General features: G+C 33.4%; 1 protein-coding gene and 1 long non-coding RNA gene across 6 annotated transcripts in view; one reads left to right on the forward strand and one right to left on the reverse strand.

The window, feature by feature from the left end:
- Positions 1-19,834, forward strand: part of LOC117334656 (tubulin polyglutamylase ttll6-like) — a 60,763-nt gene extending 40,929 nt beyond the window's left edge. For 3 of the 5 annotated variants that reach the window (XM_033894405.1, XM_033894406.1, XM_033894407.1), the window contains 5 exons: positions 4,458-4,550; positions 7,068-7,305; positions 9,974-10,021; positions 11,637-11,696; positions 14,397-19,834. In XM_033894405.1, coding sequence (XP_033750296.1) covers positions 4,458-4,550; positions 7,068-7,305; positions 9,974-10,021; positions 11,637-11,696; positions 14,397-14,677 — 720 coding nt within the window. In that variant the 3' untranslated portion in view covers positions 14,678-19,834. Of the gene's footprint in view, positions 1-1,121; positions 1,494-4,457; positions 4,551-7,067; positions 7,306-9,973; positions 10,022-11,636; positions 11,697-14,396 lie in introns of all 5 variants that reach the window. The other 2 variants (XM_033894403.1, XM_033894408.1) reach the window with 2 other exon arrangements.
- Positions 19,835-21,502: 1,668 nt separating this feature from the next.
- Positions 21,503-23,935, reverse strand: LOC117334658. Its single transcript, XR_004534205.1, has 2 exons — positions 23,827-23,935; positions 21,503-22,594 (listed from the first exon to the last, which is right to left on the reverse strand). It is a non-coding gene; the product is annotated as an uncharacterized LOC117334658 (long non-coding RNA).
- Positions 23,936-23,945: the final 10 nt, after the last annotated feature.

Here is a 23,945-nt window from a genome sequence, read left to right on the forward strand (position 1 = left end):
AGTGAGAAACATTTTAGAAATGTTTGACTTTGGCAGCCTCCTTCATCATATGTAGTACTTCTTAATTACGATAGTGACTAATTAACGGTTAATGACTAATTGTCAACCGTTCTTAGTCTCTTTTGTGTCCAGCTTCATAAACTGAATGACATGATGATGTTCAGGTTTTTTCTTAATGTTAAATCTGAAATGATGAGGATTCAATGTTAAAACTACGAGATATATATCTGAAATAATTCACTAGACTTAGTTTAAGTAAAATATATCTGACTAACAACTCATTCAGTTACTGAGGCTGGGTATAAGAGGATTATGACCAGTAGTACATGGTATAATGTATCACTTCCGTCATCACAACTAACCACTACATGTATAATATACCAGAAATATAATATTTTAACAAAAACAAAACTTAGATAATGGTTTGTTATTATATTTGATATATATACCAATATCATTTTATTATTGTTTATCCTTTATACAAAAAATTTAAAAATTGAGTTAAATGAGAAATCAGTATATTTGAAATGTAAGAGAAATTATATTATGAAATGATATCTGTTATAATTTTCCAGTTATTTATGGCAAAATGTGATGTTGTTATGATGACTAGTGAGAGATCATCACTAATCTAAAGTACTCTCATGTTACCGTTTCTGATATGGGTGGAAAATATGAATCATACCTTGTTTTTTTGGGGGGGTTTTCTAGGAGAATTGTAAACCTGAAGCAAAATTGTCACTAAATGATTAATAAATAATCAGGAAAACATTTTTTTTTAAATGTGCAGTTACTTCCCTTGAATAAATCTATCAGAAAATACCAGAAGAAGAATCGGCCAAGCATTTTATATTGGATAAGATGATATACTCTAGGATTAATTTATGTCAATTAACAGCAATGCAAGGTTTATATTATTTAAGTCAAACATAAAAATTGTATCCTATACTATTCAAATGGTTTCTTTTAAATTCTTCGTTAATTGTTTAATTTACAGAAACGCTATCATTATTGTGAGGACATTATTGTATGTAGATGATGTAGATACTGCTTTATTCAGTCCATCTATGTATACTTCCTACCTGTATGTTGTACCCTCTCTCTCTCCGCTCCTGTCACAGGATAACCAGCGATGGCTGTGCTCTAGTAGAAACACAGAGTCTTGTCTCATGGGGCGCCAAGCCCCTGTACGTATAAAGGACCGCCAGTATTATAAAAAGCTGCTGGATAGGTACTTTGGACACAACCATGCCCTCGCAAACGAGATCTCCACAAAGGGAGAAAAGAGAAGTAAACAACCTAAGGCCGCCAACAACCATGCCAACTGTACGTCTAACTATCATGGCAGCGTGTTTTGTCAGACTCGCGAGGACACACGACAATTCCCGCAAGTTAGACTCTCGTACAGCACAAGTGATCGGAAGGTGGTTCTAATGCACCAACCTTTCGTCAATGCTGATGAGTGCGAAGGCGAAGAGCTTTACGAGGACGAGGTTGGTAGCCACAGTAATCGTGGTGTGGCGCAGAGTTGCAGTGAAATCCTAACCGACTGATCTGACTGATATGTTGTGCGTGCTATATATAAATAATGAATGTTTTGTTTGATTGCAGTACGTTACGGCTGATTTTGAGTTTTTAAATGCATGATGCATGCTGTAATGCAACCTTTTGCGTACATTTCATTTTTTTACCAGATTTGTGGAATGTGTAAATGTTTTACATAAGCTACCTGTGTCATCTGTCATGGTGCGGCCACTGTTCATTGTAGATATCGTACTTCCATGTAGAATCATTGCTTTTATCAGGGTTAGACAGTGTCATACAAAAGATTTGAGACAGCGCCAAAATTTCTTAAAAGGCTTGGCACTAATCTACCACATATACTGATTCATAATCATTGACCAAAATTTGTACAGACATAAACATTGCCTTCAAAATAGGTAATATTTATAGATAGCCATGATGGTTAGATCTGATAAACAGAAAATACTAACGACTTCTTGTTTACTATCTTTATCCTTATTTTTGTTTCTGCAGTTTTCTAGATTCTTAACATTGTTTTAAAAAAAAAATATTGGAATCGTTATAAGATTAGAATAGCGTTCATTACGCTACACTACACTACACTACATACATTACACTACACTACACTACACTAGATGTGTTCCTCATTTTTAGAGCTAAACTTTTGGGGGAATATATGCAGACAATGTTATTTTTACCTATTCTGACAAGTTTCTTAAAACTAGCCAAAATAGTTTTTATTGAATCTGTACATAATCTGAGGCATGACTTTCATGCTATGTTACATATATGGTTTGATGTTTACGACTGACAGCCTCAGAAAGGACTACACTTTGATATGAGATATTTTCACACACATGCTTTATGACTAGTTAGACTGTACATGCTGGAACACTACATGTATTGGAGACCTACATTGTCTTTCCTGTCTAAATCATCACTCTGACTGCTGTAGTTATAGATTTCTGTAACTTTTGCTAGATAGTAGAAAGTATTCAAACTTTTTCTTCATTTTCTATACACTTTGTATTAACATTTGCTGAATAGAAAAACAATTATTGTTTGATTTTGTGGTTGATTCAGATCTCACTTTCTTTGTTTTCTATATAAATTTTTGGAAAGAAACTTGAAGTATTTTACACTGTTTACTGACTGTAATCAATAGAATTAGGATAAAGATGTCTGGAATTGTTTGATTTACCTGCTGGCTTTTGTATGCTGAGTGAAATATTGAGAAACTGGTGTTTTTTGTTTTATGATGAGCCTAGTATTTTCTAATGGCCTAGTTTCTAAAAATGTTTGGAGTTTTATTTCGCATTAGTATAATAAACACTAGATCAGTTTAAATCTAATTTACACCATATAGACAGTAGAACAGTTACCAGGAATATCTAAGGACTCAAAAATTACTATTTGTTTGACGCTATCGTCACATGAATTCAGTAAAATCTTATTTGGACTGGTTTACTGTAAAATAAAATAAATTCATCTTTCTTTAAAAGTTGATGATAGGATTATTCTTACAGAGACAAAATAATGGTACCATGCCTTGTATATACAACCATTGCTACTGACTTGAATGCTTTATTCCTGAATCACTTGTATGTTACTAATATGGCACTATTTTCTGAGTGACCACACTGCATGTCTTTGGTGTGAGGGACACAAAGTAATGCAAGTCACGACAGCAAGTAATTATAAAGAATTTACCAAGAAATGATTACAAGATATTTATATATATAATTTATGTATGTATGCATTATGTAACTAATTTTTATTAACAGTTGTCGTGTGATTTGGGGGAAAATTAGAGTTTAAATTAAAAAATTCCACAAATAATAAAAAAAGATTATTTTTATAATTCAGCTGTATACGTACTGTACCCCTAATTACATGTTTTAGTGTTTACCTCCTTTATATCTAATGTATCCTACATCACTTACATTTAATTATAATTTATTTACCTCCTAATTACCTATAATTATCATCTACTTCCTGGTTTAACATTTCAATATATCATTATGTGTGGGTAAGCAAATGGCTGTCCACATGTGAAAGATTTATGTTACTTCATTTTATCAGTATATGTATCAACTTTCAGTTAATATTGGGCTGCTATATTTGATAACACACTGATGTTCATATTTTGATAAAAATATACAATTAGGATTTGATACAGAGCATGTATATGACTTGTGGTGCCATTTTCTCTCCCATATATATTTAATCCATTAATCTAACCATTGACAGGTGTGGTGATAGTTGCAGGTTGTTAGTTTGCTATACCTGGCTGTTCAAGGCTACAGATACCACTTTAGTTCTTTTACTGTTTATACATATTCAATTAAACAAAATATTTCTGGTGATACAATTTTACTAAACATAACAGCTATCAAGTGAATGTATCTATTATGGTGGTAGATACCAGGTTAGGTATAATTCTACAAGTGATGTATCAAAGGAGATGCCCTTAACTGCCAGGTGTCCAAATGTATCACAACATCGCGCCAATACTGCTTGGTTTGAAACTAATTTTATCTTTTATTAGATTCCCAACAAGAGAATTAAGTTTTGTTTTCAGATTAACCCTGGGCTTGTTTACTTTTTTCCCTTTGTTTCAGAGTGATCGTGACACTCACGGAAGCCACCATCACCGTCACCCTCATTCTATCAGTAACACTGTAGATAGCTCTAACACTAGTAGCTATGCCTGTATGCTTACCTCTGTTGCACTGCACCCCTATAACATGTCCTCCACCCAAATCACCCCTGTTCCCCAGCCCTATCTCCCCAATCCAAACAATCTCTCCTCCACCCACCTCACACCCATCCCTCCAGGTTACAGACGTAGGGGAGACAACTCTATGTCCAATACTGTTAGTTATACTCGTTTAGTGCCATTTTCACAATCATCTTTGTCCTCCACAATGCAGCCAAGCTATGGCTCGTCCGGCCGAAGTACCACCTGGCAGGGGAAGTCGGGAAGCCTTGGTAGCCTTAACGAGAAGACAGTGCCATCCTACCAGGTAAACCGCCGGGCCTCGTCAGCCATCATCACAGTATAGTCGCATTGTTAGGTAGTCTGTAGACTGTAACAGGTATTGGGTGTGTGTATAAGGTGACTGTATATAGGACACTAATTCACAACACAATGTTACTTGGTAAATATATAAGGTAGCACAATGACCTCTCGTAATGTGTATTTAGTACATCACCTGATCAAATTCAGAACATTCATTGGCTGATAACATATACTTCTTCAAGTAACTCATTGTTTTCAACAAAAAGGTATGGTTTTCATTGTCTTTGTGTCATAGTTTTAAGTACCAACTTTTTTGATGGCTCACATTGACAGTAAGTTGTAATTACCAAAAGGTGTCATGTTTTGCATTGACAGTAGGTTGTCCTGGTTTCAATTGACAGTAGGTTACCATGACTTACATTGACAGTAGGTTACCAAGATTTACATTGACAGTAGGTTACCATGATTTACATTGACAGTAGGTTACCATGACATACATTGACAGTAGGTTACCATGATTTACATTGACAGTAGGTTACCATGATTTACATTGACAGTAGGTTACCATGATTTACATTGACAGTAGGTTACCATGATTTACATTGACAGTAGGTTACCATGATTTACGTTGACAGTAGGTAACCATGACTAACATTGACAGTAGGTTACCATGATTTACGTTGACAGTAGGTTACCATGACTTACATAGACATTAGGTTACCATGATTTACATTGACAGTAGGTTACCATGATTTACATTGACAGTAGGTTACCATGACTAACATTGACAGTAGGTTACCATGATTTACATTGACAGTAGGTAACCATGACTTACATTGACAGTTAGTAAACATGATTTACATTGACAGTAGGTTACCATGACTTACATTGACAGTAAGTTACCATGACTAACATTGACAATAGGTTACCATGATTTACATTGACAGTAGGTAACCATGATTTATATTGACAGTAGGTTACCATGACTAACATTGACAGTTGGCTACCATGATTTACATTGACAGTAGGTTACCATGACTTACATTGACAGTATGTTACCATGATTTACATTGACAGTATGTTTTGTCCATTGTCATGTTGTCCATTGTCCTTTTTCTTGTGAACATTGTTACACAGCCTTACATCAATATGATCTGGACAAGGTCGACAAATGGGTTGATTCAATGGTAACTTACAGAGTTATGGCCCCTTTAGTGTTATTGCAATGAGACCTTGTGAAGTTTAGTAAATATGAATAGATTTTGATGTATGGGTAACTTCGTAGGCAGACTTATATCAGTAAGTAAGCCATTAAGATCCACCCAGGGACTCTTGTTAATAAATGTTCTGTTTAAGATATCATTCGATGTACTGATGTCATGTCCTCCTGAGGGAGTAGTGCTATTATAATTCTCCATATCAGTATGAGACACTACGGAGAAATATCTCACTGCGGAGGTCATTGTAAAGTAGATTAGACTGGTTATGGTGTATGTACAGGTGATACTAACAGTGGTCCTATACCATCAATATAAAAAATCAAACGTTACAATTGTTTGGTTACTTAGAAATATTGTCAATTAGCTTTGGGTACATTGTACAACTGTAGGATTTCAATATATGAATTAGAAAAATATTGCAAACAAATTAGGTAACTTGATATACCATGTTATTAATTTGATCATAAGTTAGTGTAGATATATATATAGTTCAGTCTAGATATTTACGTTATTATTTAGGTAAACTTGTTAAATAGTCACTAGTTATGGAATTATTTATATCATTTTACAAACCATTCATTTGATATGGACAATGATACCGATCCCAATCATTTCCCTAGCGTCCCTGCTTCTACTCACTGAATGTGGTAAGTGGTTCCTATTGAAGACCACAATTTCCAGGTCCCTAAGATTGGTCGCTTTAATTACTGGTCGTTTAATAGTTCAGAGTTTTATGATTTAGAGTTGTTGAATTATGGATGTATGTATTTAACTAATATAATTCAAGTCATTATGACCCTGCATTTATACTAATATTTGTTTAATTGTGCACTCAGTTTGTTAAAAATTATATTTTAGGTGATGAGTTTATATGTATGTTTTGGTAATAAATATCTGTATGATGTGATACAGACAATATTAATATGTTACTGTGGCCAGAAAATTTACTTGCTTTCTAAATGCCAATTAATAATAATGTAATCTTATTCAGATGTTATGAGCTTTTATATAAAATATAATAAGATTAATGTCAGTTTTGCATGTATAATTGTGAAATAATAACATTAACTACCATATTTCAATGTTTTTATGAAACAACTTTGGTTTAATTCTTTTTTGAATTTGACTGCATGCAGATATCTTTATCTGTTACGATTAATTTCATACAGTTTATATTACAAGATTGAAAACTGTTCTTTTTTTACAATTTTTCTCAGGTAGAAGAAGAAAAAATTAGGAGAAAAAAAAACTTAAATTCTACTGGTATGTTTTTAATACAATCTGTTTCTGAATTACAACAGAGAAGTAAGTTTGTGAGAAAGCCCCTTGGAGGATCGAATAGATCAGCTGGAGGGACGGCCATTATCCCAGAGACAGATTACCGAAACAACATGTCCCATCTAATGGATACAGAAGCTGAAAGGGCTCGGCTGCTGGCAAAAAACGGCTACACAACGACTGGAGAGTGGCGCTCCGACACCACCACACCTAGTGCTACACAGAAACGTACACTAAGTGCTCATGGTCAGCGCAAAGAAGGTACATATTCCTAAAATCTATTTCTGAAAACAAAGTTTTGTAATATCTAAAATGAATTATGAAATGTCTTTAAGTGAAAAATCTTCAGTTATGAAACAGTTCAAACCATGTTTTTAGATCAAAATGTATTAACCTGGTCTTTTTCTTCAGAATTTATTACATATTGTACAAACAGTGTCCTTACAAATTAAGATTATTTTTGGAAGTTTGCAGGTTTGCAGAGGGTAGTTCTGTATCTAAATTTTTTTGATGTTGTTCAACTACTTTTGACACAAATCCTTTATCAGATTACAGTGGCTCACTAGGTAAATAGGAATTCTTCACTAGACATTCAATAACATATCATACAGTGTCTCATAATGTACTTAAGGATATATGCTTATACTGTCAAATCTCCTTTACTGAAGAGTTCCGCACGATCAAACCGGTAAGACTTAGTTTGGTTATTTAATGGACAAGGGGTTAACATATGACATATCAAAAATGTGCACAATTGTTGTGTCTATTGATGGTTTTGTGAAAATTCTAATTGATGTATACATCTCAAAGTTTTTTTTTAATTATTGAAATTTACAGTGGACACTAGGTGTTTCTGGTTTTTAAACAATAATCTCAGACTAGAACGAATAAGAAATATAAGTTTTTGTACAGCTTAATCTATTAATTAAAATATATATATAATATAAAATCTAGTCAGAAATCTGCAGAGTGTTTTCAGGTAAGATTCAGTGAATCTAGGTAGATTCATATCCTTAAAATGGGAGATAACTCTTAATATAGGTGAAGAATGTCAGGTAGCATACATCCTTAAATACACAATTGCAAGTATGACATTGTTTGGGTGCTGTAATACACATACAATATCAGGATTAAGAGATTTTGCTCAGTGTGCATGTTTGCCTAACAGAATGGGTATATAATTAAATAAAGGATATTCTAGATTCTGTGTGACTAAAATTTCTACTGATAAAATACCAGAAATCAGTTTCTTCTGTGTACAAATGATATTTCTTCATCTGACATGAAAAAATCTACATAATTTCAAATAAGCTTACAATGATTATTCATAAATCCTTTTCATACTGCCAAATCATTACACATACTTCAAGCAATGCAATATAATGATACATTTTAGGACTTGTGATGAAAACAAATTTGGGAAAATAATAGAATGATTTTTATGTATGTTAAAAATGTACAAAGTGGTTAGAAAATCCAATTTCCAAAAGAAGTGAATTTTGTATTTCATGAATTATCCTACACACTATAACATGAAGCAGAGAAATAGAAAAGTCACTTTGATTAAATAAGGAAAAGTTTACAAAAGATAGTTACTACTTTTGATATACTTTTAAATACTCTATTTTCACCATTGAAGCCTAGGAAGCTTAAGAAAATGAGAATTTGTTTCTTAGGAATCATTTATTACAAGACCGGAAGTCTGAGGCACACTTAAAAATCATGTAATGAGGTATTTAAACATATATAGTTTTAATAAATTACATCATTATATCAGAGTTATTTTGGATCATTTAAGTAATGGTATCTTCCATTTTCTTATTGCATGGGATTGTTTAAACACAGCACCAGTAAGTTATCAATGTCGAGCTGACAAGAGGTGGCCTGGTTAGCTATTAGTGTATTACTTATCCTCTTCCTGTTGTGCCTTTCATTTCCTTATATGGAATGCCTTCCCAATTATTCTTTGCAAACTGTTTGTTTTTCAATGTGGATGTGGTAAGCTGCAAGTGGTTCAGAATTTATCTTTAGTTTTATTAAAATGAACTTTTTTAAAATGTATACATTTTTTTTCTCAAAACAAAACAATAAATCATTTATTAAAGGAATTTGTTTCAATCTGAAATATTAAAATTATTGATCACTGGCAGCTTGTGTGGCCTGGTAAACAGGAGCTATCAAAGTATTTATAGTGAGGGCTAAAATATGTCTGGCCTAACTCTGGTCCTCAAAGCTTTCACTGAGTCCATGTGTTGGGAGGCGACTGTTATCTGTAAACTGGTGTTATTAATGGGAGGCGACTGTTATCTGTAAACTGGTGTTATTAATGGTGATACATAGAGTATAACCTGGGGCTGTTAGTGGTGGGTTGGTCTTTATAGATATAGTTGTGACAGGGTTTGGTATGTCCTTGTTTGATAGTTAAATAGTTTAGTCCCAATGGTTTGGTTTCTCAATTTCTGTCTCTATATTTGTGTGTATCTGAACAATTTTGGAAACCTAATTTAAAATTAAATTGATCAATATTTATTTGTCATTAAATTAATCTTTAATTGTTTTATAGATTTGAATTCAAAAAATAATCTTAACTCTTGACCTCTATAAAGGGGATTTATTAGAGGTACAATGTATGATATATTTGAAGTTTACATGTACTTGTGTTACAATGATAAACAGTAGATTATATCATAGCCAATTCCTATTACAATCTATAGTCTCAGTAAATCTGCCACAATTTGTCAGGATATTTTATCTAGACCATATAAATGGGTTACGTTGTGATGCATGGAATAAAGTCAAATTACCAATCATGTCACAAAGCAAAAACTTTTTTTTTCAGTTCTCATGCTAATTATCATCATTTGAATACATGCATGTTTTCCAAAATTATATGGAAGTACACCATTAATTGTGATGTATTTCCTGTCAGCTTTCAGTTCCATCTACTCAAATCGCACCGTGTGGCAGTACCACCTAGGTATACAATATCACTGCATTTTATTTTGCCTATATTTTTTTGTACCTGCATGTAAACTTTTTATTCCAGTAATGTTTAGCTCACCCATTCATACAACTAAGCTACCTCCCATATCCACCAGCTTTAGTCCTTAGTCCATAATATATAGATGTATGCCAGTTCCATCTTTTCTTTCAGTGGGTCCCTCTACAAGGAACAGTTAATCTTCCAACAGTATGATGATTACCTCCCTTTTCAACAGATATATTTAATAACAGAATGATCAATTAGGATGTTAATTAAGATATTTGAAAGCTAATTTGAATTTGTTCAGTCATATTCAAGTTTTTATTCATGTTTGAATTCATTTTATTCTTTATTTTTTAATTGAAAAGTCTGTCAGGAAGGGAGGTAATGCATACAGTTTGAAGATGAATCTGTAATCTTCAAAAGGGACTATAGGTGTTCCATAGTTATATAGATAATATAGTGGTATCATTTTAATCAGTCATGCACAGTCATCAAACAATGATGACATATAACTGTTTCACCTGATGTAAAACTAGTGGATTGTATATCTGTATTACTTATAATGATATTGCTAAGTAACTTATAGATGAGAAGTTAGTAGTTCCTAAACATTGATGCATATATGTTAGAATCATCCGTAGAAAATAATTAACCACCTAGTATTTTTGGATGCAGAATGTTTGAAAGAAATCTATCAAATAGTAAAATGTGGACATTGTTGAGAACATTTGGGAGGTTTTATAGTTTTGAGTTTTAGGTCACCTGAGACTTTTAGATCACTTGTAGCTGAGACAAAGTCCCAGGTGACCTAAATTGCCTTTTGTCTGTTGTCATGCATGATCCAAAACAATTGACATTTTTTAGTTTTTCTCAGTAACACCTGAACCAATATCAATGAAAGTTTGCAGAAACCTTCCATGGCCAAAGTTCAATCAAAATTGTGAATTGTATGGTCCCCAACCCCTAGGGACCTATTAGGGGAGGGACAAAAAGGTCAAATTGACTGAAATTTCAAAAATCTTCCTTTCAAGACCCAAATGAGGTAGAATAAAACACTCTTCATAGATTGAATGGTCTTTATTATGGTGCTCTACCATTTCATTACCCAGGGGTCTCCATTGGCCTCTGGGGAGGGGGTAGTTTATATAGGGAAATCACATTTTTGAGCATCCTTTGTTAATTTGGCATTGGGAATAAGTCAAACTTAGTTGAAACTATCAGCATGAGATGACAGTTTTATGGTATGCACATATTGGCCCTGACTGACCCCCAGAGGCTGATGGTTGGGGTCAAAATGGGTCAGATTACCTGAAATAATTTAGAACTCAGGTGACTGTCAAGGCCTTGGACCTCTTTTTGAACAAAAACATGTATGCAGGTGTTTGAGTGTTTAAACCCCCTCCCCCCACCCCATTAAGTTGATCTGACGTGTATTGACTCAATTATAATGGAATTAATCTGATCTGTTGACCGTCCTGATAAATCTGATATGCCTTGTTGACCGTCCTATGATCTGCTATATGCTAATGTTACTGATAAACATCTGCTATATATATATATATGTTGACCCTCCTGATAAAGTTGATCTGCTATGTTGATCCTACAGAAAGTGTCCCACTGGACACGACAAACAAAGGCCCTAAATCCGCTGAATCATCAGGAATCAGTAAGTACTAGGTGTACCTTATCGACGTACCTGTGGAGGTGTCCCGTGCCTTGGTTCTCCAGGCTTGCTTCCCACTGACCCTTGTCAATGTGCACGCAACGGTGGAAGGCTTGCTTGATGTCGTAAATGTTCCCTGTCTTGTAATCCTAATTTGTCCAAGTCCGTGCAGCCAATCGTTATACTGCAGTTAACCAAAAAGTGACATTAATTATTGTAATACATGAATTTACAGTACAAATATAGAAAATACCTAAAAACAAACAATACAACATTCAGCATTGCCATAGCTTCTGGGATCAACAAGTGCTACTCCCACAAGATTTGTATGATTAAATACCAGAATAAAATATTGGAAAATTCTCTGTAAAATTAATGAGAAATTATCCAAAATATTGTTGCCTTGATTGGCTCTTTAGACTTCCGTCCAATACATATTTCCAGTGAAGCTACGGCCTGTGTACGCGTGACACTAATTGATATGGAATATATTTTGTTTGACAGTCGGTTGTGAAGATAGTGGTAGTTATGGTAACATATATTTCGAGGTCAATACTTGATTCAAATTACATAATAATTGTTCCCAATTCAAATGAAATTTTGAGCATTTCAATTTCAACTGTTTCGCAAAGATATACAACCATGCAGGTTCCAGATTGATATTTCTCTTCCAGTATCTTCAATGTCTTTCCTATAGGATCAATTGTGACTGAATATTTATGAAGTTATCCAATTTGCAATCATCTTTCTTCAGGAATTTAATTTGAAATTAAAAATTTACAATAGTCAACCAATTCCATATATGTTATGCAGTGTCTTAACAAGACTGATTTAATGTAGTGTTATCAATAGATATATGTATAGTAATATGTTACAGATGTATTGTCCATACAGGAAAAAGATGTTCTAAGTCAATGCCATGCTGTTCAGTACTCAAGTGTAGTAAACATTTCCAAAGATTGTGTATAGTTCTCCTGAAATGTCTCCCAGCAATATCTCCAGAATTATATAGCTCATTCCAGAAATGTCTCCCAGCAATATCTCCAGAATTGTATAGCTCATTCCCGAAATGTCTCCCAGCAATATCTCCAGAATTGTATAGCTCATTCCAGAAATGTCTCCCAGCAATATCTCCAGAATTGTATAGCTCATTTCCGAAATGTCTCCCAGCAATATCTCCAGAATTGTATAGCTCATTCCCGAAATGTATAGCTCTTCAGAAATGTACAGCTCTTCAGAAATGTACAGCTCTTCAGAAATGTCTTCAGAAATGTACAGCTCTTCAGAAATGTCTTCAGAAATGTATACGTACAGCTCTTCAGAAATGTCTTCAGAAATGTATAGCTCTTCAGAAATGTCTTCAGAAATGTACAGCTCTTCAGAAATGTCTTCAGAAATATATAGCTCTTCAGAAATTTCCTCCAAACATCAGCATGACTCTCATCCTCATTTGCAATGAAATGCTGGTAAATGGAGTAATTTAAACTGAATTATGATAAGAGCTACAGATATCTGTAGAAATGTAACTGAATTTACTGCCTCGATCTGTACAGTACATCATAACTTTCTGCTGAATGGCTATATTAGTGATGAGACACAAGTACATTGATGAGTTAATCATTTCTTGAAAGTGCTATAGTATTGTACATGTATCATATGTCAATGTGGACAGTGGAAAGAAAATATCACAAAATCAAATCCTTCACTCCTACACAATAAACTCAAGGATGGTAGAACATATCAGAGGTCATATCCTGGTGTCCTTGACCTTGGTGTGGCAACAAATGAATTGTCACCAGGACATGAACCCCTAATGCAATCTTATAACAGACTTATCAATGGAGTGAAGCATTTGGTTTGATTAGAAATGAATATATATGTATATAGTTCTTCCATTTAACCTGCTGAAGTGTATGAATTTGATATTTATTTTTACTGACATGAATTAAATATAATTTGGTGTGGTAAATTTTAAATTCCTACTTCTGCTTTGTTGTAATTGTAACAATACTGCTTTAGGTTAAACTGTGTTCTGATTAATAAAATATGGCATGATTTTAAAATAACATTTATAGTTAATTCTATATCACATATGTTTAAAATAGTCATAATCAATGTGTTTTTTATAAATAGAGAGGATTTATCCTACCACTAACATGTGCCTTTGGTAACTTTGTATAGAACTGATAGAAGTTGCCGTGTCAGGATTTGCTTATTGCATTTATGTTGTCTTTCCTTTTGTTTTGGTGTACCCCTAAATCCCTGTTGGTAATTCTATAATAATTTTCCATATCAACATTAGGTAATTCAAATCAAAGCTCAATATTTGATAATTATTGATACCCACGGTTGATAATTATATTTTGAGTGGTAATAATAAACACCAAGTTGATAATTATATGTTTTTACATCAAGATTGTTATCTTTTGTTTATTTTAGAATTGACAAGTAACAAAATAAATTGTAATTAGTTTTATAATATTCAACATGTCAAGTTGAGTTTATTTCACTGTAACCGTTGAAAAGATCTGTATCTATATACAAAATGTTTTAGAGTGCCATGTGTGTAACAGCTTGGACACAGAGCCTATCAATCTAGTTTTGTCACCAGTTTTATATTACAGACCTGTACCCCGAGTCCCAGTGGGCCGCATGCGCAGGGTCCATCAGTCTAGCTCTAATGTAACTTTTATTGTATTGCAGACCTACCCAGAGTCCCAGCTAATAGTGGGCCGCAGGGTCTATCAGTGGTCTCGGCCCCTGCACCTGTAGTTCAGCGGCCAGAGCTTGCATCTCGTTCTGAACTAGAATCCCCCGGAGCATTGTCCATCACCAGAGTTGGCTCTAATCAGTCGATGCCAGAAAGTCAGGGTAGCTCCGCCCACCTTCGGTCGACCAAGTCCCAGCGGATACGTGGGGCCACAAACAACTTGAGACTTCGGCAGCTGGAACTTAGGGAAAATCATGCTGTGGTGTTTAGCTGAAATTTATAAAACCAAAATACGAAGTATTTATTTACATTCAGTATTAATGTCAAGAGAAACTATTTGTTGGTTGTGTGACGTGGTGAAAATTGTGATAAAAGCATTTCTGTTTTTGGCGCTGGTTCCATATACTTAAAACCAGCGCGAGGAAATGTGTAGTGGTGTGTGTGTGTGTATAAAACCACAAATGCCACATATCGGACAACACTGTTGTTTTAGGTTGTGAGGACATATCCTGAAATTATAAGGCATTCACCAAGTGTATCGGACAACACTGTTGGTTTAGGATGTGAGGACATATCCTGAAAGTATAAGGCATTCACCAAGTGTATCTGAGTGCCTACAGATGATCTACTGCTGCTGGTATTGTCATTTCAGTGTTTAAAGTAGCCATCACACCAAACATTGAGAATGATTGAGGCGGACATTTTTGTCGGACATATCGCCTCTAGCCCTGTAGGCATTATTACTTACCTGTACTTATCTGCAGTAAAAAGTTCTCGGAAAGAATTACATTGTCTTGGTTTATCTCCAAGAACAGTGAGGATCATCCCAATGTTAAGATTGATATAAGAATAAAATACCATTAAGTAAGAAATTGTGAAAAAAAAAAAAAAAAAAAAAGGTAAAACAATTTAACTAATGAAAATTGAATTAATCATAATTTGTCACTTTTGCAAAAAGAATTTTCATACATTATGTATTTAAAAATCTAAAAAAAAGTAATTTCCTGGTCAATTTAACAATAACAGGTAATATGTGTGCAAATAATAATTTTTGTAATGTTATTTTTCAAACTTTGAAAAATATTGAATGCTTTAGGTAAATATCAACATTGTGAGAAAAAAATGCCTCATTTTTATTGCAGTGTTTAAAGTAATATTTTTAGTGTCTGATAAACTGTGATATGATCTTAAAGCTCATCAGTATATTTGGTATAAGTGGTATTTCTGAACAACTGTGATATATATCTGTGTGTGTTTTAACATCCATAATAAATGTTAACTTCTACATATCAATCAAGATTAAACAAGCTGTATTTAAATTGTCATTTTAATAAATTTTCATTATTACCTCAATTATTTATTAAATTATATTTACTTTCTTTTTCATTCTTCTTACAATATTTACTTGTTGCTCCCTTTGTCATTCTCATTGAGTAGTCTAGGAGATGACAGAATTTCTTAGATAACGTGTATATTTATTATTGCTTGTGTATTTTGGCATAAACATTCCACCTCATTGTCATTAGCCTAGTGCCAATTTGAAATGAAGTTTACATTAATGTTTTGTCGTGTTTTTTTCATGTTTTCAGCGGTAATTGTGGAAATGGGAGGGGGAGTGTCCCTGTACCCAGTAACCCCGGTGAACCGCAACATCAACACAATATATTGTCACCTGTATTAATCGTGTCTGTATCATCTTTACTAGTCTGTAATACCAGTGAAATGTTGTGGTTAAAATGAAATGGTTTTTTTCTAGCGTGAATTGATTGTGATGAAGTAGAAAAGTTAAAGATATTCTTAATTATGAGAAGAAAAAAATCCTCTCCCATGGTGGAAATGTTCCAACTCTAACTTGGATAAGATTTTTGAATGGCTACCCATGGCCCTCAGTCTGAAGATTCTGTTTAAACAGTTAACAATATCCGACTCAGGATGAGATTTTCTAGCCTGAAAATCAGGAAGATTCTAAAGAAAACAACTTTTCTCTGTCATTATTAGTGCAAAATAGCAACATTCTAATTAAGCTTCAGATGATGAAATATCATTCACTTGGAACAGATTATCACCTTGATCAGTTTACTTATTAGCCAATTATCAAATGCTTACTTATTTCTTACATTAGTGTCAAATTGATTGATTATAGTTAATTGTTTTGTTCACACCTATCAGTTCACCAAGGTGCCAAAAACATGATGCCTAAAGTGAGGTTTGGCTTTACTCAATGTTTATATATTTATTCTAATGGTAAAAATCAATGGTATTGATTGTATACACATATTATATAGAGCTTTAAACTCATATGCAACAATGTGCACAGCAGTGTAATGTGACCATGGATGAGGAGTGTGTAAAAAGAGTTGTGAAAAATGTGTGAAAATGTATCAATTAGGAAACATTTAACATAAAAAAAGGCGGAATGCTCAAATTAGTTCTTGTTTGGTAGGGATGTTTTAAATTTGAGGTTTGTATTTGTTAGATTTAACAATTCTTTTTATGTTTTCAAAATCTTTTATTGGATTTATGCAACACTGATTAACAAGGTGACTAAGGTGACTAAAGATATCTGTCAACCTACAAAGTAAACATTTTTACACATTTTCTCAACTGTTTGTATGATGTTTTGATTGAGGTTTATAAGTTTGTATTATACAACTGTTGGAAGTATCTAAATTTTAAAATTTGAGAAATTGTAATGATATTATTCCATGTTTTTTGAATATTTTAGAAATTCTAATTCAAAGCCAAATCCATACAGTTATTTCTGAGCTATTGTTTAAATGCATTTTCAAGTGACTCGTCAAAGCCAAAAGGCACAAGTAAGCCTGCATCATCATCCATGTCTGTTCACTTTGATGGTGGTGATGTAATTTGTTTATATGGTCTCATCCTCCATACTTCAGAGATTATGATCACATCAATTTCAGTAGAGTGTTGGTATATAACACCTGGAGTATTCAGGATGATATGGTCTGTACATTGTTATATGCTCATATTATTGGGACAAAGTTTTGTGTGGCAGATGTGATACAAAATTTTGTACATTTTACCCGTGATTGGTGATAGAGTTATCTCCCTTGTTGCCTACTTTAAAAACCTTATACAATGTACATGTACCTGTAATTGATGACAGAGTTATCTCCCATGTTGTCTACCCTAAAAACCTTATACAATGTACATGTACCTGTAATTGGTGATAGAGTTATCTCCAATGGTGTCTGCCCTAAAAACCTTATACAATGTACATGTACCTATAATTGGTGATAAGAGTTATCTCCCATGTTGTCTACCCTAAAGACCTTGTACCCGGTAGTTTATTTTGTAATTGAGTTATACCTCATCATTATTATTTTCCATGTCTCCTGTAACCAGGCCAAAACTAAAGCAGATACTTAAAAGGGTTCATTTTGTAGGTTTTTTTTAATAAAATGAGGTATATTTAAGTAGGATATAAAATTTTAACATCTTAGGATACTAAATTGGAGTCCATCTTAGACCCTAACAAGTCAATCTGTTCATGTGACAGTTTAGCCGATTCAGATTTCTGACAAATACTTAGAATTTTTGGCTTTGGACAAATGAAATCCAACATGAACATATATGTCATGTTGACCAGACAGATTTAAAATTCAAAGATAACTATAATTATACTACATGTATATATTTAATAATAATCTGTTTTCTGTTCAGAATTTCAATTCTACACTAGCAATTTTGTTTTGATACATATACCAAGTCAGAGTGGAATGGTTGGGTCTCTGGATCACCGTATTTAAAACCATATTCTTATTTATATGCCATTAAAATTCTCAGTTTTAGTATCTTTGTTTCCATTTCATTCATGTGTACCTTTCATCACTTAATTATCCTAGTCTTACCATTTACACAATCCTTATTGTGGAAATCTGCTGTCAAGATCATAGTAATGTAGCATATAGCCTTAAGTCCTTAAGACAGTTCTTACCAGTAATTAAATTTAACTCATTGCATTGCTGGAGATTTTCCTCACTGAAATTACTACTGTAATTGTAGCTTTGACTAGATGTCCCAGGTTAAAATATAAAAAACCTTAAACTTGAGTCTTGCATGATGAATGTTATAGAATGAATTTATTATATATATACAGTATATTGTAAACCCAGTTTGTTTTGTTTTTAAGTGCTTTCTGTTGTGAATTATTCTGTTAATATATTGAGACACTTGAATATAATTGTGCATAAAGGCATTCAAGGTTTTACCGAGTAGGTATTTTGACAATTATTTATTTGATAAACACTGCATACCCTGTGGCTTAGATTTAATGTATAGGATTCCTTTCTATAACTCATTTCTTTTTTGGTTAAATGAATATGTCTTATTTTACACTGATCCGTCCTTTTTTTATCCATCCATCAATCCGTAAATGTCTACATGTTTTTGTCCTAACTTTCTTACCATTTAAACAATGTAATGCGGTTAACAAGTGTGAAAAAATGTATTTTACTTGTAATTCACATGTGGAAAGCATGATGAAATATTATACACATATGCAATTCACAACTTGGTGGACACACTTACCCTCATTATGTCCAATTTTGAATTTATAGCTGTTGAAAATCTTTTTCCATATGATCTGCCGATGCAATTTTCAGTCTTTTGAATAAAACTTTTTTTTTCAATCAATCTGGATTTCACATCGGATGTTTTTCCTTTAAATGGTCGTATTAAGTGCACTCCACTTGGGGATTTTGATTATGATTTTTAATTTGAATTTGCCTTGAAATGAAACTAGAAAATATCAGACTGTGTGCACACCCAAAATAGCAGCAAGATCATTTATAGACTTGAAAGTAACAGAAATAGGACCAGAATGTGCCTAAAAATAAAAGTGTATGAAATATCTCCATATTATATACTAAGTATATAGTGTACAAGTACATAAGTCCAGTAACACTGATGCCAAAACCATCATTATATTACAGATATTTTATATAAAAATTGTGTTGGGGTTGAAAAGTAATCTTTTAAATACAAAATTAAATCTCAGTAAATATCATTTTAACACAATGATAACATTTCAGGAATAAACTTTGCATTTATTAGAACTATACTTCACAGTAATAATTAACTTCCAAAAACTGTTGAAAATAAATTGTGAAAACATTCTTTATACCCAGGTATACAGGATCCTTTAAATCAGATTTTATTTTGGTAGCTTCAGTTCCTACTGACCATATTACAGCTCCCGACTCGATTGTGACATTCTCTGGTACTCAAGTTTGATGACATTAGATGTGTTACCAGAACTTATGTTTCTAGACTGTCTATTAACAGCATTCAAATGTACATATTACCGTGTAGTTAACTGTTTCATCTTGTGTATCTACTGGAAATGGTGATATACAATGTTTTTATATATCAGTTTATGATATTCAATAAAATATTTTGAACATCATTCGCATGAGTTTTATTTTGTGGTTATTATACAGAAATGATTCAAAGTTTGATACTGAAAATCATGTTTATGTGACAGAAACTACAATTAACAAGTATACTAATTATAATTGTAAAAGCAATACAAACATCCTTTTCCTGCCCCACAAGCTATTACACTTTGGTGTTAATTTTACAATTGGCCTGATTTTAATGTACAGTGCAACTTCCGAAAACCGAACACCTCTGAATACCAAACAAATTGTCATTGTACGGAATTGGTCCTTTATTATAGTAATAATAATACAGTTAATTGTAATGTTAGTATTTTCACTGAGGAATTATAAAATGAATGTGGGAATTTTTTTTTTCAAATAGTGACAGTGACCTTGGTCCCAACAACCCTGAAACTCAAACTTGTCTCCGACATTATAATGGTCCTTTGTACTTGTGTGAAGTTAGATCAAAATCTCTCTTGGAAGGACGCCATTTGAGTGCCGACAGGGATTTTCTAAAGATAGCTATGGTGACCTTGACCCAACAACCCTGAAACTTGAATTTACAATGTACCAAAGATAGTATGGTCCTTTTGCAATTGTGTGAATCCTTCAAGGAATGAAGCACTGCAGCACTGACAAACTTGGTGTACATATACAGAGGAAGAGGAAACCTATAGCACCTCCCTAGTACCCCACCTGATTTCACAAGTAGAGGACCAATAACTTACTTGCCTGAAGATCAAGTGAGATATGGTGCAGTTTCATATGGTATAATTCTCTGGATTTTCTTTAAAAGTCCTTTCAATAAAACCAACTTGTAAACGCCCAGATTTGTGATATAATTGCCCGATATTAACCGAGATAAAGTCCTATCATTTGTTCATATAATTCGAGGTCACAGGTATAAAAAATAAATTAAAGTGTTTAAAACAGTTTCTTAATACCATATAATACCAACATGTCTGGGGTATTGAAGTTGCAGCATCCTATGATTAAGGGTCATCACATTTGTTCAGATGTTTGGCCTTCAGCCATTTTCTAGGTCACTTGGGGTCAATTTTAATAATAGTAAGTGAAGGTCCAGTCCATAAGCATTTCTAAAGCAATTCAGCAGGTTCTTATTGGATGTGTGAGCTTTGACTCGAGACTAGTAATTGGTCATGGCAGAGATTTATTTTGTTTTTTACTTAATTTGTACCTAATCCATTGACACTCATATCAATAGAGTAAAATAATTTTGAAACAATTAAGCTGCCAAGTCATCTATACATACAGGTATCTTGATAATGTACATTTGTATGTCTAAAGTAATCCAAAAATAACCTTTGGTCAGGACCTGTCCTTACGATCGTGTGATATTTCCCTGTAAGTTTCAACTAAATCCCAATGTTGGAATGGAGATGTTCAACAAGTTTTAAGAACATTAATGTACAGTGAAATAGCAATAACAAACAGTTTATTAGTATTAATCTTGACCACAAAATAACCATCGTAATTTGAGGAGTGCAAAAAGCATCTTATGTTGGATAAAAATAACAAGAAAAACAATTTTAAAAAAAAATAAAAAAGGGGGTCGAGTCAACGCCGGTCCTCAAGGTAAGTAAGATCCAAAAGTAGTGGGTTCACTGAAGAATGGATACCGCGAGGTATGCCGGGAGTTGCTCAGTAGTTACAATACCGAAGACATTAGGAAGGATTCTACCAATTTATTTAAAACTGCATCCTAGATAGATATGTTTTCACAACCAATGAATCACAAAATAAAAATCTGAAGTGGTTCATACAAATCTTCAGAAATTACCAAAAAAGTCATAAAACCTATTTAGACCATTTGGAAAGAAAATATACATGTAATTTGATAAAATAAAAATCTAATTTCAAATTCATTCTACAAAATGCATTAAAAAATTTATCATCTTTATCAGGTATATGCATATTTACGTGAAAAATGTGTTATACCATAATCAAGTGAATCAATTTTGGCTGTAGCTTGATGTGGATTTGGAGATTCATGTTCATGGGCAGTGTCAAATGCACATATAGTACAGAAAATGAATCTAAATCCTGTATTCATCTGTTGAAATGTTCTTGTGCTGTTCTCACATTCAAAATGTTCACAGAACAGTACAAATGCTGAAGTAGATGCAGCATGCATGCATCAGCTTGTGGATCAGGTACGTTTGAATTACAAATTAGTTCTCCTTTGCGTTTCATATGAAAAATTGCAGATTCATCTTCTTCTAAATTACAGTCACGGTTGCACCATTGTCCACATCCAGATCATTTGTTCCAATACATATACAAGTACAGATTTGGTAGCAAACATTTTGAAGTTCATGATTTAAGTTTGATGAGCGGAATGTTCTTGGTTGCTAAGCACTTGTCACACACCCACTCTGCATAAACTTCTTGGGTGAGCATGTGGAAGGCAGGCTCACTGAGTCCTGTGCATATCCTATGGAACCAGAAGTTACAACCGCTCTCACAAAGAATAGCTTGATCATTGTCATGTACTTCCTTATGACAAGCTCCGCATGGATAAATGGGAGGAGCATTTGGATTAGATGGGTTGAACACCATTGGCTGGTCATGTGGGTAAACCTTGCCTGCCATATGTGGTCCAGGTCCAGACCCAGGGTGAGGTCCATGTGGGGCACCAGATGTAGGGGGAGTATGTCCAGGGTGATTGTTCATGATTATTGAAATTCTCTTTACATGAAAACGATATCCACGGATTTTAATGACTCTACTCCAGCAAACTCTATCTCGATGAATTCTGAAATCTGTAAAATACAATGTAAAATATATAACAAATTGTCAGAATAAGGAAATCAGAAAGAAACAAAACTTTGCAAAGAATCGGGTAAAGTCTGGCCTTGTCTAGTCAACCGAAAGGCCTAAAGGCTGTAACAGCAGATAAACTGTAAATGATAATATAATAATGTTGCACTTTGTCAGTTTTATCTCCAAAATTCACTATTTCTTTCCACATGGGATCCATTTACATAGTATGCTCTTTCAGTGAAAAGTCTTTTTTACCAGACTTAATTGTTACCAGAATTGACCTATACTCATGTTGAATGTATTGTACAATACTGCATATCATCAACCTATTAATGTATGATTTGAAATAGCTTGTTAGCTACATGTAGATGACAGAATCAATAATTATAACTGTATTTATTTCTTGAAAAAGAAAGGTTTCATTGATTATATTGTTGTTTTTACCTACCAGCATATCCAATGACATATCTTGTTACATTGAAAAAAACATAGTTATTAGACATAACTAATTGTTTTCTGGTTTTAATTATTAAGATACATGAAATAAAATAAAAACAACTTATCATTTACTTGTTTAATATATTATTTTGCCATATATATAGCTATATGACTGCCACATCTATTTGGTTATAAGTAAACCATCCTATTTTAACCTAAAATAATATCTAGTGAAAAGTAAATCAGTGTTAATGTTTTTTGCAGAAATTTCAAGTGTTTAATATTAATATAAAGTTCATGCAATTCTTCATGTCTATCTTGGTGGTGCTTGTGGAAGTTTCTGGGGCATAACATCTTGTAATACCAGTACATTATTATATAGAACTTGCAAACGGAATAAAAAAAAAAACCCAGACGCATGATATCTTCGCACTAGTGAAAGATTGCTCTTAACTGAAACTTAGACTTGCACAAGTTCAGATTACTTTAGTTTATGTATGAGGCCATTGTATTTACTTGTTTAAGATTCCTGGTTTGAATCCCGGTCCAGTAAGTAAATATGAACACAGGTACTATAATTGTCGGTCAAATCACACAATTACATATCATTTTAGTTAGATCAAGTGTGTATTGACACTGACAGACGAAGCTACTTCTGACACTACATGTGTAGTTAGTTCCTGCGGACAGAGGAGACCGGTCTATGGTGCGGCATACTCTCATTAATTCCCTTTCGTTTGAAATACGATACCCATGTCGTGTTGATGTGTTATGTTACAAAAAATAAGCTTACGCTGAAGGTTTCTTGCATATGGTTACACCAATAAGTATCGCAATGTTGGGCAACAAACACTTATAACTTCTTTGTGAACAACCGGAAGTTTACAAGTGAAAGTACAGATAGCGCCACCT

The sequence above is a fragment of the Pecten maximus genome, chromosome 9 (assembly GCF_902652985.1).
Source record: "Pecten maximus chromosome 9, xPecMax1.1, whole genome shotgun sequence".
NCBI lineage: Eukaryota > Metazoa > Mollusca > Bivalvia > Pectinida > Pectinidae > Pecten > Pecten maximus.